This window comes from Cupressus sempervirens, chromosome 11 (assembly GCF_028749045.1).
Source record: "Cupressus sempervirens isolate cs-2001-9-10 chromosome 11, ASM2874904v1, whole genome shotgun sequence".
NCBI classification, from domain to species: domain Eukaryota; kingdom Viridiplantae; phylum Streptophyta; class Pinopsida; order Cupressales; family Cupressaceae; genus Cupressus; species Cupressus sempervirens.
Genome location: NC_143128.1, coordinates 332,360,612 through 332,380,318, shown reverse-complemented (window position 1 = coordinate 332,380,318; position 19,707 = coordinate 332,360,612). Strand labels below are relative to the sequence as shown.

Below are 19,707 nucleotides of genomic sequence, written 5' to 3'. Positions count from 1 at the left end.
ATTTAGATGCATTGGTGTCGATGCTTGATTAAACATTTATTGTGATTAAGATTCTTAATTAATGCTAAAATGGACTTGAATCGCCAAAAAAAATTGGTCTCCTCCATTTTCACCATTTTCAAGTCTTTCAACCTCCTCCAATTTACTGTATTCAGAAAGGTAAGTTTCAACTTTCAAAAAAAGTGTTTGACTGCAAAGCCCAAGATCATGGAAACCTGTAAAATACATATATATGGGAGACTGTTCATCACCAATTTTGACAATAATCAATAGGCAACGTGACAGATCCATTTGTAAATTAATCTTATGGCTCCAAAACTGCCATACCACTGATATTTGATGGAAGAAAACATTAAGCATATGATACATGAAATATGAATAACAAGGGCATTTACAATTGATATATCTATCTGAATCTAAAGAAAACTACAGCATTGAAGATGCAAAAGTTCCAGATACTCCAAAGAGAATATCTAGGCGCATGAAACTCACACTACCAACACTAAGTATGCCAAGAAACTCCAAACCAAGAGATTGATTTGCGCTTTCCTCTTCCAAGTATCAATAATGCATGCAAATTTCCACCAAATGAAGTCAAATGCTTCTAGCATTGGTGGATGCTATAACTGTCTCCTTGACATATAGAAACTCGTCCTTCACTAATGGGATGGTTTTCCAAGCATGCACTTTGAGATCAGAACAGTTGCTCATTTGACTCATTTCATCCTCTGCAACTACAGAACAGCAAACTTTAAACAACAAACAAATAAAAGAGATGCATGTAGCTGCAAAAAATATCTTGTATCCATAATTTGAAGATCATGTCCATATAGTCACTTAAATAATTCATCTCAAGAGTCTTAAAACATATGTTATCAGTCAAAGTTGAAGAATTATTTCTTAAGACAATTTCTACAAAAAATATATATTAGCCCTCTAATATGAAATTGATTCACTGCCTTTAGACCATAGTTCAAAACCTACCATGCAAGCAATCTTCATCTCGTCCAATGCAAACTGAAGCATAGTGCAAGTTTGTAGGCTGAAAGAGCAGAAATTGCCACTTAGTTTTACTAGCACCACTCTTTTTTAAGACTTCCAGTTTTATTGTGCTTACCTGTGACATAGGCAAAAAGGTAAGTGAATTGCGTTGTGTATTAAAGAAATATCAACTAGAATACTTCATTCAATCCAGTAAATTATAAATTAAAAGATCTTGCAAACATATGAATGTTACTGAAATTATTTGTACAAGTTCGCTTTTTTGTAATTCCATATTTTTATCTTGTTAACAAATATTAACCAATACATGCTATGAGAAGGGTTTTGTTTTTTCATACAACAGAATTACAACCAGCATCTTCCGAGTGTTCAATATGCTTATTTATAACTGGAAGGTGTTTGATATGGATTGAAAAGTCCTTGAGAGGTGCTCCACTTATTCCTTTTCCCAAAGCTTTGACATATGCTTCCTGCAACATGTTACAAATTTTATACAAACCATATAATCCTATCAAATTAAATAGCATCCCACATTCTATTGTTCCTTCTGTTATTAATTTCATTGATATATGTTTAGTTTTCAAAGGTTAGAAATGTGTCAAATTCCTTGGAGCATAATCTTCAGGACTGTTGTTTATAATATAAGTTTATAGTAATCAATTTGTGAAAGACAAGATACTGCCTCTTTCATGTGATTCATCCAACTAAAAGACTATAGAGGAAAAAAGAAAAAAGGGCATCTTCATGGCAGATGCATTAAATTATGATATAGAGCACAAAATTCACAATTACAACCACTAACAGTAAAGAAACGTGCTTGAAAATGGGTGTATATGTAACACTAAGGTTGTTTGGCAAACACAAAAATATATAAATTTGTTCAAAAAATAATAAAATATCTTAGCATCAACCTTTACAGCAGCTAGATTTGATCAAGATATATATTATTCCTGCTACTCTATGGTGAGTTAAACTGCACATGGAAATGCAAATAATTCCCTGCTATTGATATCTATAGTCTTCTCACTGAAAGCGATATCAATTGGATATGAAAAAATTCTTGTGAGGCTTGATATTGCTTGTCTGCGTGAAAGAATACATTTAATATGCTTGGATTGATACCTGCAACCTTCAAAATGTCCCCATCCCTACCCTCCACTATGTTACGTTTAGTGCAAGTGGTGTAAAGTATTACATAATTGTTCTAAATACCCTGGATGTAGCAAAGATTAGCAGATTGTGATCATATGTTATAACTATCCAAAAGCGAAAACTTGAGGAAATAACTTAGTATTTGCAGGATAGAATTTTGCCTTGGTTCCTGTACATTTATGCTGTTTTAGCTTCAGCATGCTGCTTTCAGAAACTACACAAAACCAGGACACTTGATATGTGATCTATTTATTTTCAACCATTTACATTCTTTGCATTATAAAAAACCACACAAAAATATGGCCACGCACATGCAAATTGAAGTGAGCTTAATGCCTAAACAATCATTTACAAATTGTCAAGAGGATTACTTTGTGTATAACAAGTTTCTGCATTTAGAAGTGGAGCCACAGCCAGCTAGAGTTCATTGCACACTATTGTCTTAATGCATTAAATATATATGAATATTACACATTCTCATCTTTAAATTTTCCTGGTGATTAAATTATACCATTTGAGCCATTTATGATTCAAATGCCTGCATTTCTTCAATCATTCAAATTATTTAGCTTTAATATTCCTTAAATGGTGGTATAGCTGCAAAATGAAGTGAGCTTAATGCCTAAGCAATCATTTACAAAATGTCAGAGGATAATTTTGCCTGTAACTAGTTTCTGCAATACAAGTGGAGCGACAACTAGCTAGGGATTATTGCACTAACAAGTTTCTGTGATACAAGCAAAGCCACAGCTAGCTAGGATGATTGCACATTATTGCCGTAATGTGTAGAATAGTGTAATAACCCCAACAGGGTTATAACCTCTTCAAACACCAAATTCTTTTATATTTCAGTTGTTTGACATTTCGTCAAACACTTTGCAAGCAAGAGATATATTGCATATGTAAATTCTGATTGCTTTCTAAATGCCAAATTTTAATAAATATGCTTCCAAAGAACACACCAAACAACTAACAATGAAGATGCAATTGGTTTTGAGTAACATTGATTATAAATAGGAAAATATGCATCTACATCAATAAGACATTAGGGCAATGAATTCTGATATAAAACTCTGATATAAATCAGATTACAATAGATTTTACAAAACCTACCAATACCCTAAATATCTACTCTCAAACAATGTAAAATGTAGTAGATAAAAACCTCGAATTGCTCCAAAAACATGAATTTTCTTGTAGTAAATTGCTGTAGCAAATTCCAACTTATTCCTTACTCCAAAAAGCTGGCCTTAAGCCACAAATTTGACACAATGAAAAAACTGATTTGTTTTCTCCAACAGTCGCAACCCTTCGGAAGATATTTCACCTCCTCAGTTATGCATAATCAATGGGAATGTTTGTTCCCAACGATCAATATAACAACTGCAGAAACCCTTGGCTCCACAAGCTATCCAAAAGAGTAGATGGAAACACATTCAATGCTCAACAATGAGGCTACCCTCCCTATTTATTCTTTTCTTTCACCCTTCTAGAAGGAAATAAAATATTATTTAATTACACTTTCTAGAAGCTTCCCCCTTTCCAAGGCAATAATTAGTTGTACTTCTAGAAAATGCACTCTCCCTTTCCAATACAATAATGAGTTGTGCTTCTAGAAAATTAAATTAATCAAATATAAAGTCACCTTTTAATTTTAATTTATTTGATGACTTTATAAGAAATTAATTTAATCAATTTCTCCTTATTTCTCCACTTAGCCTTCGGAGAACGTAAAGTCTAAGAACTCCACTGAAATGCTAAAAAGATGGGGACATTACAGTCTGCCACTCTTGAAATTGCTTGTCCCCAAGCAATCTCAACTCTGGATGCTGCAAAAAAAATTCATTCTCCCAAGTCGCATCCTCTACTGGCAAGTCCTTCCACTTCACCAAGTACTCCCTGATAGTACGTCTCCTCAAATTCCTCTCCCTAAACTCAATGATAGCCTCTGGTAGTAAAAACAATTTCCTCTCATCGTCCAAGGGTGGGAGCTCTGTAGAAGGAACAATCTGGTGTCCTAATGCCCTTTTGAGACGTGACACATGAAAAGTATTATGGACTTTTCTCTGCCGGTAAATCCAACTCATAAGTCACCTCTCCAACTCTCCTGATCACCCAAAAAGGCCCATAATAATGTGGCTTAATTTTTCGGCACCACTCTTCTTGAGAGTGGATCAATGGTAAGGTTGTAGCATCAAATATACCATATCACCTACCTCAAAAGTCCTCTCAGTCCTCTTATGATCAGCATACTAATTCTATTGATTTTGTGCCTTGGTGATATTATCCTTAAGAGCCTTCACAATGTCCTAACTCTCCAGTAATAAGTCTCGAGCACTGGGCACTCTACTATCTAATCAACAAATCCATGAAACTAGGTGCCTCATATCCATATAATGCCATGAATAGTGGCATCTGGATAGACATGTGATAAGTGAAATTACAACAATATTCACATAGATATATCCACTTAACCCAAGCCTTATGTTGCCTTGCTATGTAATTCCTGAGGTATCCCTCCACCCATTTGTTCACTATCTTTGTCTGACCATCTGTTTGGGGGTGGTAGCTAGTACTCGGAGTGAGTTCTGTCCCGCACAATCTGAACAACTCCTGCAAGACCTCATCTTTGAGCCCTTTCCATGAAAAACGCTCATGAATCTGTCGGTAGGTTTTGTAAAAACCTGGATGTCCTGCCATAGGTGAGTCATGATAAATCCTCAACACCATTCTCTTCACCTTTGACCCTGGCACCAAATAAATGTGCCCTTTATAAATGATGATCTCATTCACAAGGGTGAAATCACTAATCTGGATCAATCCATCTATAAATCCTGATGCCCATGTATCCTTTGCATACTCTGCAAGGATCAAATGTCTTCAATCCTTTGATATATCTGTCATCAAGCTCAAGTGGGGTCTTCGTGACAAGGCATCTACTACTACATTCTGTGTCCCCTTGAAATAGGTAATATCAAAATCATATGCCTATAATTTACTTACCTATTTTTGTTGCCTGTCATTAAGATCTCGCTGCCCTAGGAAATGTTTCAGGCTATTGTGGTTGGTTTTTATGCTAAATTTGCTACCCACTAAATACTGCCTGAATTTGGCCAAAGCATGAATTATGCCCAACATTTCCTTATCATAAATGCTGAAGCTCCTCTCAGGCCCCTTGAGCTTCCTACTCTCATAGGCAATCAGGTGTTTGTCCTACATAAGCACCGCTCCAACACCTTCACCAGATGCATCACAGTGCAACTCAAAAGGTTTGCTAAAATCTGGTAATGCTAGCATTGGACAAGAAGTCATCAACTTCTTAAATTTATCAAAACACTCATGTGTCTCAAGAGTCCATAAGAAAGCCCCCTTTCTCATCAAGTCCGTCAAGGGTGTTGCATGCCTCGAATATCCACTAACAAACCTCCTGTAGAACCCACACAACCCCAAAAATCCTCTCAAATGTGTCAAGTTCACTAGAGTAGGCCACTCAATAATAGCACGAATCTTTTCAAGATCCATGCGTACTCCCTAAGCATTGATAATGTGATGACCCAAATATAATAACTTTGATAATCCCAAATCACATTTGGACTCCTTTGCATACAAGGACTCCCTGCTCAGAATGTTCAGCACAGTGTCTAAGCACCACACATGCTCATCCCATGTTCTACTATACACCAAGATGTCATCAAAGAAGACTAACACAAATTTCCTCAATGAATGTTGAAAAACCCTGCTCATTGTGCACTGAAAAGTAGCTAGAGCATTAGTTAGCCCAAATGGCATAACTACAAACTCAAAATGGCCACAATGACATCTAAATGCCATCTTCTCTATATCCTGTTCTCTAACTCGGATCTAATGATAGCTTGACCTCAAATCAATTTTGGAAAAGAAACATGCTCCATGTAGCTCATCTAATAACTCATCAATCCGTGGGATGGGGTACCTATTTTTTATAGTTTTTTTGTTCAGGACCCTGTAATCTATGCACATCCTAGGAGTTCCATCATCCTTCACCAAACCACAGAAGAAGCGAAAGGTGACTTACTTGGTCTAGTGTGCCCCATAGCAAGTAGTTTCTTGATGGTTTTCTCAATCTCATCCTTCAATCTCTTTGGATGCCTGTAGGGTGTGATCATGATGGGTTTAGCACCCTCCTCTAACTCAATAATATGTTCAATACCTCTATTTGGAGGTCTACCCGGCGGTGTTTCACTGAAAACCTTATAGTGTTTGATTCTCAGTTCCTATATGTATGGGTGATATTCTGATTTTTGTTGCCCTTGTGATGGCATTAAAGTGCAATGGGCTGCCCACTCAACCTAGTCATGTCTCAATAAGCTCTCCATGCGTCTGCAAGACATTATCCTAAACCCACTGTCACGAATGGCCTTAAGTATATGGGTCTTCCCCTCTGACTGAAACTTCATCTCCATATCTCTCAAATTGAGATAGTACTCCCCTATGTCATGTAACCAAGTCATACCCAAGACCAAATTTGTATCATCCATGTTAACAACATAAAAATCTGCTTTGAAATCAAAATTGTTGATCTTTAGGGGCAGACCTGTAATCTACCTGTCACATTTGAGGATGTAGCCAGTAGCTACCCTCACTCTCAGACCCTCAAATTGCTCTGTTTATATCCCACACCTCTCAATCAATCTGGAATCAATAAAATTGTAAGTAGCACCTGTATCAAGCAAAGTAATAACTCATTGACCAACCAATACCCCTCTCATCCTGAATGATCCCTCTTGTTGTACACTAGTGAGATGGGCCTCCTTAAGTCTACCCTTAGTCTTCTCATCACCTATATCATTTGTGCCTTACTTTTCTTCAATTGATTCCTCATTTTCAAATTGTTGGTCTGAATTTTCAGAATCAGAATCCTCATAATATGCCCACATAACCCTGTTTGATTTCCCCTTTGGCCTTAAGGGACAATCATGGTTCATGTCATAGGGTCCTTTGCAATAAAAACAAAGTTTTTTTCTTCCTTAACTCATTCAATGTCTCTTTATCCAAAGGAGCAAATGATTTATCTTTATTTTTCAACCTTTGTTTCATTCCTGTCAGGTTTCTTGAAGAATGGTTTGTCTTTGCTAGATGCTCCCTTCGACTAAAATTTATTTACTGGGGTTGCTTGTTCCATACTTCTAGCCTTCTTAATTGATTCTTGTAAATTGAATGGATCAAAGGATTTTACCCAACCCTTCAGTGGTTTGGATAATCCCTCCATGAACAAAACAACCAATCTCCTATCTAATATATCTAGCACCATAACAGATAGACTCTGAAAATCACTAATGAAATACTCCAATCCACCTGTTTGTCTCAATTGTGCCAACTCCCTGAAGTAGACTTCTGGATCCTTCTCATCAAACCTATCTACCAACCTGTCCACGAAATCCTAATATGAAGTCACTTGGTTATGTTGAAGAGTAACCATCCCATTGTACCACCAATCATGTGCAGCTCCTTCTAAATGTAGCGTAGCATATTTTATTGCCTCCACTTCTATCATAGGTCTCAGTGCTAAGAAGGTATCAAGCTTGTGAATCCAAGCTTGTGATGTCATTCTGTTACTCCCATCAAATGTAGTTAAGGAAAGCTTCCCTGTAGCCCGCTTTAATTCATTATCCTCACCACGAGGTCTCCTATTTTGTTTGACTGCACAGTAGTGTTCTCTTCTTTGGTTCACAAACCTCTCAAAAGTCATTCTCTCCTGTACCTGTAGTGTCAATAATTCCCATTCATCATTAGCAACCATAAGAATATCTGCAAATGTCCCATCCTCAGCTTCCTCTGTTGGCTCCTGTACTGGTTCCTCTCTAACAAAGGTAGGATGTGTGGACTTGTTTGCTGTTCTGGAAAGAGTTTTATGAGCTCTAGGAGATCCCACTGCACTCTTGTTATCCCCTTGTTCCTGATTTCGTCTGTCTTGTGGGTTCATGCACTCAACCATGGTGGCGAGTGCCTGCAAAGCCCGAGCCATCCACTCTTGTCCTGTAACCATTGCTCTGAAAAATTCCCTTGTTTCCTAATCCTCATTCCTATTGTCTCTTGGTGGGCTATGCTCTTACCTATTACCCATGGTGTCTGGCTGCCTGTCAAAACCTTGTTCCCTGTCAAACAAAGCTTGCCTGCGAGTGGAAAAATCTGTGAGAGCCAACCCCAGGTGTTTGCATGTGATTGCTAAACCCTCAAGATGGCAAGATTTAGCTCTCATACCAATGTAATAACCCCAACAAGATTATAACTTCTTCAAACACCAAATTCTTGTTTGACACTTTGTCAAACACTTTGTAAGCAAGAGAGATATATTGCATATGTAAATTCTGATTGCTTTCTAAATGCCAAACTTTAATAAGTATGCTTACAAAGAACACACCAAACAACTAACAATGAAGATGCAATTGTTTTTGAATAACACTGATTCTAAATAGGAAAATATGCATCTATATCAATAAGACATTAGGGCAACGAATTCTAATATAAAACTCTGATATAAATCAGATTACAATAGATTTTACAAAACCTACCAATGCCCTAAATATCTACTCTCAAACAATGTAAAATGTAGTAGATAAAAACCTCGAATTGCTCCAAAAACATGAATTTTCTTGTAGCAAATTCTAACTTATTCCTTACTCCACAAAGCTGGCCCTAGGCCACAAATTTGACACAATGAAAAGACTGATTTGTCTTCTCCAAGAGTCGCAACCCGTCGAAAGATATTTCACCTCCTCATTTATGCAAATCAATGGGAGTGTTCATTCCCAACAATCAATATAACAACTGCAGAAACCCTTGGCTCCACAAGCTATCTGGAAGAGTAGATGGCAACACATTCAATGCTCAACAATGAGGCTGCCCTCCCTATTTATTTTTTTCCTTCACCCTAGGAGCTTCCCCCTTTCCAAGGCAATAATTAGTTGTATTTCTAAAAAATTATATTAATTAAATATAAAGTCACCTTTTAATTTTAATTTATTTAATGACTTTATAAGAAATTAATTTAATCAAATTTCTCCTTATTTCTCCATTTCGCCTTCGGAGAACGCAAAGGCTAAGAACTCCACTGAGAGGCTAAAAAGATGGGGACATTACAAATAGATACAGATGTGTGTGTGCGTGTGTGTGTGAATATTACACTTTATTGTCTTTAAATTTTCCTGATGATCAAATTATACCATTTGAGCCATTTATGATTCAAAAGTCTGTAACTCAAGTGGAGCCACAGCTAGCCAGGGCTTATATTTAGTCCAAGAGGTGTGAAAATTCTTCTGAATTCCCTGGATGTAGCAAAGTTTAGCAAATTGTGCTCATATTTTATAACTATCCAAAAGCCAAAACTTAAGGAAACAACTTAATATTTGCAGGCTAGAGTTTTGCTTTGGATCTTGTATATTTATGTCGTTTTAGTTTCAATATGCTCCTTTCAAAAACTATACAAAACCATGACACTTGACATGTGATTTATTTATTTTCAACCATTAACATTTTTTGCATTATAAAAAATCACAAAAAAATGGCCATGCACATGCAAATTGAAGTGATCTTAATGCCTAAAAAAATAGTTTACAAAATATTGGAGAATTATTTTTGCCTCTAACAAGTTTCTGCAATACAAGTGGAGCCACAGCTAGCTAGGGATTATTGCACTAACAAGTTCCCATGATACAAGTAGAGCTACAGCTAGCTAGCAATTATTGCACTAACGAGTTTCTGTGATACAAGTAGAGCTACAGCTAGCTAGGGATCATTGCACATTAGCGTCTTCTTGTATAAAACATATATGAATATTACATTTTATTGTCTTTAAACTTTCCTGATGATTAAACTATACCATTTGAGCAATTTATGATTCAAATGCCTGCATTTCTTCAGTCATTCAAATTATTTAGCTTTACTATTCTGCTTCCTAATCTTTACATGGTAGTACAGCTGCAAATTGCAGTAAGCTTAATGCCTAAACAATCATTTACAAAATGTCAGACGCTTTGCCAATAACAAGTTTCTGCAATACAAGTGGAGCCACAGCTAGTTAGGGATTATTGCACTAACAAGTTTCTGTAGTACAAGTAGAGCCACAGCTAGCTAGGGATCATTTCACGTTATTGTCTTAATGTGTAAATGTATGAATATTACACTTCATTGTATTATACCATTTGACCCATTAATGATTCAAAAGCCAGCATTTCTTCAAAACTTGTTAGTGCAATAATCTCTAGCTAGCTGTGGCTCGACTGGTATTGCAGAACTTGTTATAGTAAAAATTATCCTCTGACATTTTGTAAAAGATTGTTTAGGCATTAAGCCCACTTCACTTTGCATGTGCATGGCCAAGTTTTTTTTGGGTGTAATTGTTTATAATGCAAAAAATGTAAATGGCTGAAAGTTTAAAGAATTTTACATGGCTTGATATTGCCTATAATTTTTTTTTCATAATTGAGGTCTTTTATGTCTAACTATTCTGGTTCCTAGTCTTTAAATGGTAGTATAGCTACCAATGAACTTGAATACATGGAAGTTGTAGCACTATAACTGCAAATCCTTTATCCACAATGTCCCCTTTCAAAAATAGGATTTAATATTAAATAGTAATAATAAAATATAAAGTTAAGGGCCTACAACACAGGTAAATTGTAAGTCTCTCATCTGGGAGGTCTTGGGTTTGAGTCTACTCAAGCTTAACACATAATAACAATTAATCTAAATAAATAATAATATATAATGTAGGCTTCAGCCCACTACTTAACAAAAAAAAAATATTAAAATATAATGACTATGAATAAAATTAAAAGTAGAATTTATTTAAATTTAATGAGTGGTCAAAAGCCATGAGATGAAAAGATGTACTCCCTCAAACATGAGATATAAAAGAGAGAAGAATTTGGAAAGGGACAAGGAGAAAAGAAGAATTAAGGGAGCATGGGAACTAAGGAAGGATTAATGAAAGAAGACTGGAATGGGAAGAACTGATGAAGGGTTGTGACTCTTTCAAATGGTGTTAAGTAAGAAAGGTTGTGACTCTTTCATTGGGTATAAATAATGAAGGTTTGTGACTCTCTCAAAAGGTGGCGATTGTGAAAGGTTGTGACCATTGCAAAGACTAGGTGTAACTCTCCCTCTCATTCGCAGATATAAAGAGCAGGTGTGACTCTCCTTCTCATTTAAAGAATTATTTATTATTCTCAAAAGCAACAATGTAAATTGACAACTCAAGTTTTATGAAAGGTGGTGACCCTTTCACTAAGAGAGTATAAAGGACTCATTCCAAGGATTAAAAGATCACCTCTCAATCATCACTCATGAATTTAGCAAGACAAATCTTTCATTCATCCCACAATCATTGGGACCTCATTATATCAATCAATCAGCAAGATCAAGAAAACAATCAACAAATCGTCAATCATCACTTCACCTTGGGATCAAGGAAGCAAACAATTCAGCAATCACCTAATCATCATTCACCAATACCTCAAATCATCAAATCAAAGGAAGTCATTCATTCGATCAATCAATCATCAAATTAGAATATGATATTTTACTATATAATCTCTCATAAATGAAAAGAACGCAATAATACTTACAAGTCAACTTATACATTGATTGTGGTATGAATTTCCATACAGAATGGAAGGGAAGGGAAAAAACAAAAATTGGTAGTAAATTAAAATGTATAGCAATTTGATTACATAATCCGTGAGTCTTGGTATGAGCATAGTGGAAAACATACATTGCATATTGAATCTGCTTATGATTATGTGAATAAAATTCAGTAATATGTACTTGTATATGATTTCTTAATATACATACATACACACACACACACATGCACATATATATATTTATATATATATATATACACACACACCTCTGATTTAATATGCATTTCATGATTATATGTGATAGTATTGTTGATATATTGCTGATTTAGGAATTTCTTAATATAGGAGATTTGTATAATACTACATATATTCATACTGTGAGTGCTGTATCCAGCTGTGCTAGGGGAAATGAGTGATTACAGGAAGGGGAAAGGTGATGCGGTCCCCTTCTAAGCATTCCACCGCAGGGTATATGACAAGGGAGTCCCAAAGAGCCAAAGGGGGACAAAGGGGACTGCCTTCGAGTGTAGGAATGATGAATATTCTGGGCACACTGTTGTGAATACTCCATATATATATACACACACTTCTGATTTAATATGCATTTCATGATTATATGTGATAGTATTGTTGAAATATTGCTGATTAAGGAATGTTTTAATATAGGAGATATGTATAATACTACATATATTCACACTGTGAGTGCTGTATCCAGACATGCTAGGGGAAATGAGTGATTACAGGCAGGGGAAAGGTGATGCGGTTGCCTTCTAAGCATACCATCTCAGGGTATATGACAAGGGAGTCCCGTACAGCCAAAGGGGGACAAAGGGGACTTCCTTTGAGCGTAGGAATGATGAACATTTTGGGCACCCTGTTGTGAATACTCCTCTTCTCTATCATGGCAAACAAACATAAGGATGTTAAATCATTGGAAGTAAGATACAAGAGACAAGATTGAGAACAGTGATAGGACACCTCACTAGGTAAACCCCCCACCCCCTTCTCCCCTCATATGGATGGCATGGGCCACATGAGGCCAAGACATAAGGTATAACTACTCTCGAGCCTAAGGTAGAGGGTCTCTGGGGCACCCTATCAAGTCGCCCCATATTATCTCTTTTATGGTTGAGTCATATTAAAATTAATTTCAGCAATCTAGTGATCTGACCTACATTTCCAATGTGTGCTTATTTCTAACCAAAGAAATCTATTTATGAATCATGATTATAGATGATTCCTAACTTGCTAGCAGGATCTCAATCAAAGTGGAAGGTAACTCCAAACCCAGCTTGTTTTGCTAAAAAGTTGTAACCTAGGGCAAAATTTGGGTGCTCATAATTTGGGAACATTACAGCCAACTTCTCCAGATTCATTGACTGATTTCTGGTAAAAACATCTGTAAAAACAAAATACTGTGAATACACTAACAAATCATCTTGTCAAAGATCCAGAAAAAACCACTTCAGTTTTAAAAACTAACATACTATCATGTGAATTCGATCCTACATTATGACTTGGTTCAATGCTAACATCTGTTCGCTACTAAACAACCTACTTCTCATCAGACAGTACAGATTGAGTAGACATCCAAAACAATCTATATTCTGAACTAACATAGCAAAGAAAAATATTGTTTACAACCACCTCACTGATTTGCCTACTCATATATATGCAGATTGAGTGATTTGCAACTTCTCTCTCTGTCTTTTGTGACAAATAATGAGGAAACATAGTAACATGCTAAGGAATTAAGAATTGATCATCCAAATGGAACAATACTGAAAGTACTCAATTACTTAGAATCTAGAGGAACAAAAAAAGTTGAATATTTCAATTGAGTAATTTTATATATTCTTGTAGAACATATAAAATTAATATCCATGAAATTAACCAAACCTTAAGAGTCCACAGTTGAATAAATTTCTGTCTTTGTTCCTCAGGGTCTGTAAATGCATCTAGCCATGCAATTTCTGGTGAAGAAAACCAGCGCTTGGCAAAAGCTAAAATATTGGTACTTGTTCTTCGTGCCTTTTCCTCAACATCAATGCCCACCTTTGCACAACAAACAGAAAATCAAAATTTCCATGAGTTAATAAGCACTGCAGTTGGCAAAGATTAACTTACTGTAAATGTTTTTGACACTCTAAATACAGCCAGATCACCTAGTCATGGCCAAATTGAGGACCAAAATATACAATTATCTATCCACTTATTCACAATAATGATGTTTTGAATATCAAACTTGAGCTTACTGAAGATTTCGTTGTCACGCCACAACAAATGAGGGAAGAAGTATGTGCAATATTGAAAGACAAGGGAGGCAGCTTCCACTCCTTTCCATAACTTACGTCACAAGGCCATACTAACTGTAATAAAAAAACTTTCTTATTGGGGAACCCACATAAGATGCATTATAAAATATTTCCAACAAAAAGAATCCGCATCTTTCTTTTTGGAATTCAAACTACCTCTGGTTTTCCGAACATATTCTTGCTAAACATTAGCAATTTTGGATCGACATTTCCATCTGTATCTGCTTTGCAAAGATTAAAACATGTGAGAAAGAATCGTAAAAAGAAAATATATACAGGTGACCAAAGTAAGACAATGATACTTACAAATTACAGTTAGCAATGATAGCACTAGAAGAAAATTCCTAAACCATTTCCAATGATATAACAGGAATACCAAAGAACTGACCAAGCTATAGAGGCAACATATTAGAGCCTTTCCACTATGTGCATTACTAAAAGGAACTTTGCTGTTTCAACACACGCATACTGTTTAAGTTCTCACAAAAAAAGTCATTTATCATTTTACAAAACTAATAACAGTTGCGGCCAGTGGCTTGAACTTGTGAAGAGGATGACTAAAAGAAACAAAGTAATTTTTTTCTTTTTTGATGGAGGGTTCAGACCTGCGAGGCAACCCAGTGAGGCACGAAGCCTGCGAGCTACCAACCAGCGAAGGCCACCACATAGACGATTTAGAGACCCGATACAGGCCCACTCATGTCTGAAACCTCTTTGGCTTAGAGCCAAGGACTGAGGGGCATCCAAGCTGTAAAAATCACCCAGGGCACGATCCCGGCCTCATGCCTTATGATGTCGGAGCCTTGCACTCATTTCACTATAACCTCTCAGCAACTTATCCCTTTATTATAGTAGGAAAAACAACTCGGATCAAGACAACCTATCATTTATTTCCATTTAGAAGTAGATGTAAACTAAGAAATCAACTGATATTCATTCCCACTGTTAGTGTAAACATCATTTACAGATTAAGCTTACTTAGGCTTAGTTGGCATATGGTTACGTAATTTACATGTTAAGCTTGCTTAGGAATTAGTTGGCATAAGTTAGTTGTGATGAGTTACTAAACTGTCATTTAATTTGTCCATACATAGTTGAAAACTGCACGATAAATGATGCATATCGTGATATACCACGACTTACCATGGGAAATGATTTTATTGCTCAGAAATTTGTTGCCGATATTTCCAAAAAATTACGGCAATGTTTAAGCAAAAATATTGTAAACATGGAACATTTTCTGAGAAAAATTGGGGGCAAGTTATGCCACAGCAATTCCCAAAAGTTCGCTAAAACTTGTCAAATGTTCACAGCCCTTATGTGCATTGTGGTTCAATTAAAATATATTTTAAAGGAAAACAATGTTTCTCAAGGCTTCCTTTGGCACACTTGTTAATTTTCCTTCTATTTTACCAGCATCTGTCATTCTCTATGGTTACTATTTTACTAATATAAATATACATTATTACTAAAATTACATATTTATATAACGTAGAAATTATATTATTATATTTATATATTCTGGGCATGAGGCTGTAGTGCAATGGCTATTGCAAACCCCTGTTAATAGGGATGTCATTGGTTTGATCCTAAGTTACTGATTCGTCCCCAGATCAGCTGGATTCGGAAGCGGATACATGCGGATTATGGATGCGTCCAGATTCCCTGTGGGTGCCGGCTGGAAGCCAGCAACAGGCCTCCGGATGTGTCTGGAACTGGCCAGAAGCCAGCCACAGGCTTCCGGCCAGCACCCGCAGAGAATACGGACGCATCCAAGGGAGACCAAACCAATTGAATTGCTTGCGAGTAATCATGGAGGCACAAATCTAGACAGCCTTCAAAAAGATTTCTGAATGGGACCTAATCCTAACACTAATTGGTCTGCTTCACTTGGCTTTTCTTTTATTTGTGATGACATCTCACTAGTTAACCAATAATCATCATATCTTGACAAAGATTTGTATGCACCAGAATCAGAAGATCCTTCTGATGCTTGTGCACGGTAATTATGAAAATAAGCTGGTGATAAAATGCATGGGACCACATCTTCTGGGATATATTATGTCCTGAACTGATGTTGCCATCCTTTCTTATGAACATGACTGAAACAACTAGTAAAACTCTGCTCAACTCAATTTCTAAGCATTCAACTACAGAAAGTTTATAAGAAAACAAAATCATAGAGCTTAAATAAGAAGTAAAAAGGTGGCTAATATCCCCATGTAAATGATATAGTAGTAACCATCAAAGAAGCAGTATATTTTCTTATGCACACAAAAATTTAAAAATCACAGAGATTGAAGCAAAGGATATTATCCACTTCTCTGACAGTGAATTGAAATACAAGGGCGTAAGATGGTTTGGAATCCATGTGCAATCTACTACAAGGCTCCAACAAGAAACACATATTAAATACAAGGTTGATGATACAATTTATCAGGATGACATATCATATACTGTGGCAAAAGCATCATGTATTTGAATTGAAGGCCATCTTCTTAAATAGTAGACATGAAGACGAGGATGCTTTACATAGTGTAGTACTTGAGGAAAGGGCAACTACTTCAAGCTAAGAAACATTTTGGCCAATTCAAGTTGCGAACATGATTTTGAGATTCAAATGATTTGCTTTTGTATATTTCTTGCATTTCTTTGCATATATATATATATATAGACACACACACACCCACACACACACACACACATGCTTCCTCCTACATCTGCATCTGCAAAATTTATTTTTCTGCGCATCCCGTATCCACTTCTGAATCCACATTTGAATCGGTAACTTAGGTTTGATCCATTGAAGGGATTGGTGGGATATTGGAGAATTTTGGCACATATGATGGTAGGGATGTTGACAGTGGCAAGGATGGGGGTGGGACACAATGGTAAGGGAATAGAGATCCAATGCATAGAGAGAGGAGAACGTTGGAGGTGTAGGTAGGCAGGCCAAGAGGGTAGAAAGGTTGCCAAGCTGGCACAATACACAAAGGTGGAGTTCGCAACGAAGGTAGGATAGGCAAGGAGAAGCTAAAAGCTACAGTTGATGAGGGGGTGGAAAGTGGCCAAGGACAGATGTGGCAGCAGTATATGGTGGAAGTCAAGGGTAGCAGTTGGAAATTCGTGGTCGCAGGAGTGAAGGTGACAGGGGAAAATTGGGTGATGATTGGGTGTATGGTGGGAGAAATTGGAGCTTGCGAATAAGGACTGACACATGGAGTGATGGAGGGTGGTAGGGAGTATGGGTAGTGTGGTTGGAGAAAGGAGATGAATGGCACGTGGAGGAGATCAGAGGTTGGGAAAAGAACGAGTGTGGAGGCAGAGACGTAGAGGAGACTCGGGTGAGATGGAAGTTGCTAATGGGTAGGGCTATTTGTAGAGGGGTACAAAGATAGAGAGCTACATGGAGTAAGAAGGATTAGTGGACAAGCGCGTGGAGATTCCTACAAGGTGTTGGCTCAATGGATGACCAACTACCACATTGAATCTCAACCCAAGTGTTGGTGATTAGAAGTATTGGTCCATGCACGAGAGGACATTCGAAGTACATGGGGATGAAGGAGGAGGAGAATACCATGGGGATGGGGTCCCCCTCTGGGAAACTGCTAGTTCAAAGCTCCAGTCAAAAGTGATTACCGACCAAATATATATATATATATATATATATATATATATATATATATATATATATAATTGTCTTTACTTCTTTTTTATTATTATTTGTTTATATCATTTTCGAATATCTATATGTTTTTTATATCATTTTGAACGTAATATAATATTTATATTTCTAAATATTAATATTATTTTTTTATTTTTTAAGTTGCATCAGGGGTATCACTACGACCTAGCCCAGCAACCAGCAACTCATATATTGGGTACTTCTGTGAGCTAGGGAAAGATTAACCTCCCACAAGTGAGATCATCCACTCGCAAGCCATCTCACCTCTTAAATTTGAGAGCAAATTCAAACCTAAGACCGTGGGGAACTACCCAAAACCTCAAGCCAAACTCTAATACCCGTATGGGCTTATTAATATTTATTTTATTGACAAAAATATATGAATGAATTCAAAAATATTAATATTAATCTAATATTATAGAATTATATGTTTATATTCATAAATTTATATGTTATATTTATAGAATTATTCTTTTATATTCATAAGTTATATGTTTTCTGCATTCAATATTAGGCAAGAGCCTACAACACAATGGTAAAATTGTTTGCCTCTCATCCGGGATGTCTTGGCTTCAAGTCTTCTCAAGCTTAACACATAATAATAATAATAATTAATCTCGACAAATAATAATTAATCTAGGCTTTGGGCCATTACCTATAAAAAAACTGCATTCAATATTCATAATTTTATGAATGGTGAACCTTATAGTTAGGTTTAATAATCATTATTATTATTATCATAATAGTTTCATATATATGTGTATACATCTATACACACACACACACACATACATATGTATGTTCATATGTTTTTAAGAATACTTTAAGAAATTATATATTTTTAAATGTTTAGTAGTAGTGCCAATTTATTGCTGATTTTTTTGCAAGTTTTTGGCAAGTCCAAGTTTTTCAAAAATTTGGGATAGACAAGTTATTATCGAGTTCAAGTTTTTCAACTATGGTCCATACGATCGAGTATTTATCCTACGTGTCATTCTAAATATAGATGCTAGCTCATTATTTAATATTATCTTTAAGCATTTACTATATTTCATCGTGCATTTAACGTTTGTCACAGGGGTAGTTGTAACCATAGATGTGAGTATCGCCGATTAATAGGCGATACTAGAAAAAATCGCGATTTTTTGGGGCCGGCGATTTAGTCGCCCCAAAAATCGCAATTTTTTTTGCAGATTTTTTCAAAAAAATCGCCCACGCCCGGCAGTCACATAAAGTGACGAAAAAACATATTTTTTTCATTCAGTTTTTAAATTGCTTAGGGCGTTTTGGAGAGGAGAGGATAGAGGAGGAGTTCTTAGCAAGCAAGAGGCGGAATCGAGTGCATTTGGAGGCCTTTTGATTCGATTTCTTCGTTACTAGGTAAGTGATTTGAATCTTTGTTTTTTATTTTTGCAAGAGATTGTATTCTTTTTTCTTGCATGTAAATGGATAAAAATACATTCCTAATTAGTTAGGAATGCATTTGATGAATGTAAGCAAGATTAAATGCATTCATTTGCATTTTTTTCCATTCTAGATCGAATTTATGTTAGAAATTTGCACTTTTTTGAAAAATTTGAAACCCTAGCAGCTAGTTTGTTTGAATGTTATTTGGATTTCAATTTATTGGTGCTATTATTGGAATGTTGATTGAATTCTTTGTTTACCTGTTAACTTTGATCTTGTTATAATTTATTTATAGATTTTTTTTTAAAATTTGTATGCGTAAGGCAGCCCGCAGCAGTTTTAAATGGCAAACAAATGGCCATTGACTCCATGCCCTTCAGGCTACATTGGCACCAGGCCAAAGAATGCGAGAGATCAGGCATGGAAATATGCCTATGAAGCACCCGATGAACCAACCAAAGTGATTTGCATTCAATGTGAAAAAGTAATATCCGGGGCATTTATCGGTTCAAATATCACATCA

At 36.1% G+C, this 19,707-nt stretch overlaps 1 protein-coding gene across 2 annotated transcripts in view; it reads right to left on the bottom strand.

Moving 5' to 3' along the window:
- Nucleotides 1–205: 205 nt before the first annotated feature.
- Nucleotides 206–19,707, bottom strand: part of LOC149529441 (uncharacterized) — a 106,219-nt gene continuing 86,717 nt past the window's right edge. Inside the window, exons 3-8 of one of the 2 annotated variants that reach the window (XM_089808921.1) lie at nt 14,249–14,313; nt 14,033–14,146; nt 13,677–13,832; nt 1,341–1,472; nt 985–1,117; nt 206–734 (exon numbers count right to left, since the gene is read on the bottom strand). In XM_089808921.1, the coding sequence (XP_089665047.1) occupies nt 595–734; nt 985–1,117; nt 1,341–1,472; nt 13,677–13,832; nt 14,033–14,146; nt 14,249–14,313 (740 nt within the window). In that variant the 3' untranslated portion in view covers nt 206–594. The remainder of the gene's footprint in view (nt 735–984; nt 1,118–1,340; nt 1,473–13,676; nt 13,833–14,032; nt 14,147–14,248; nt 14,314–19,707) is intronic. The other variant, XM_089808922.1, reaches the window with a different exon arrangement.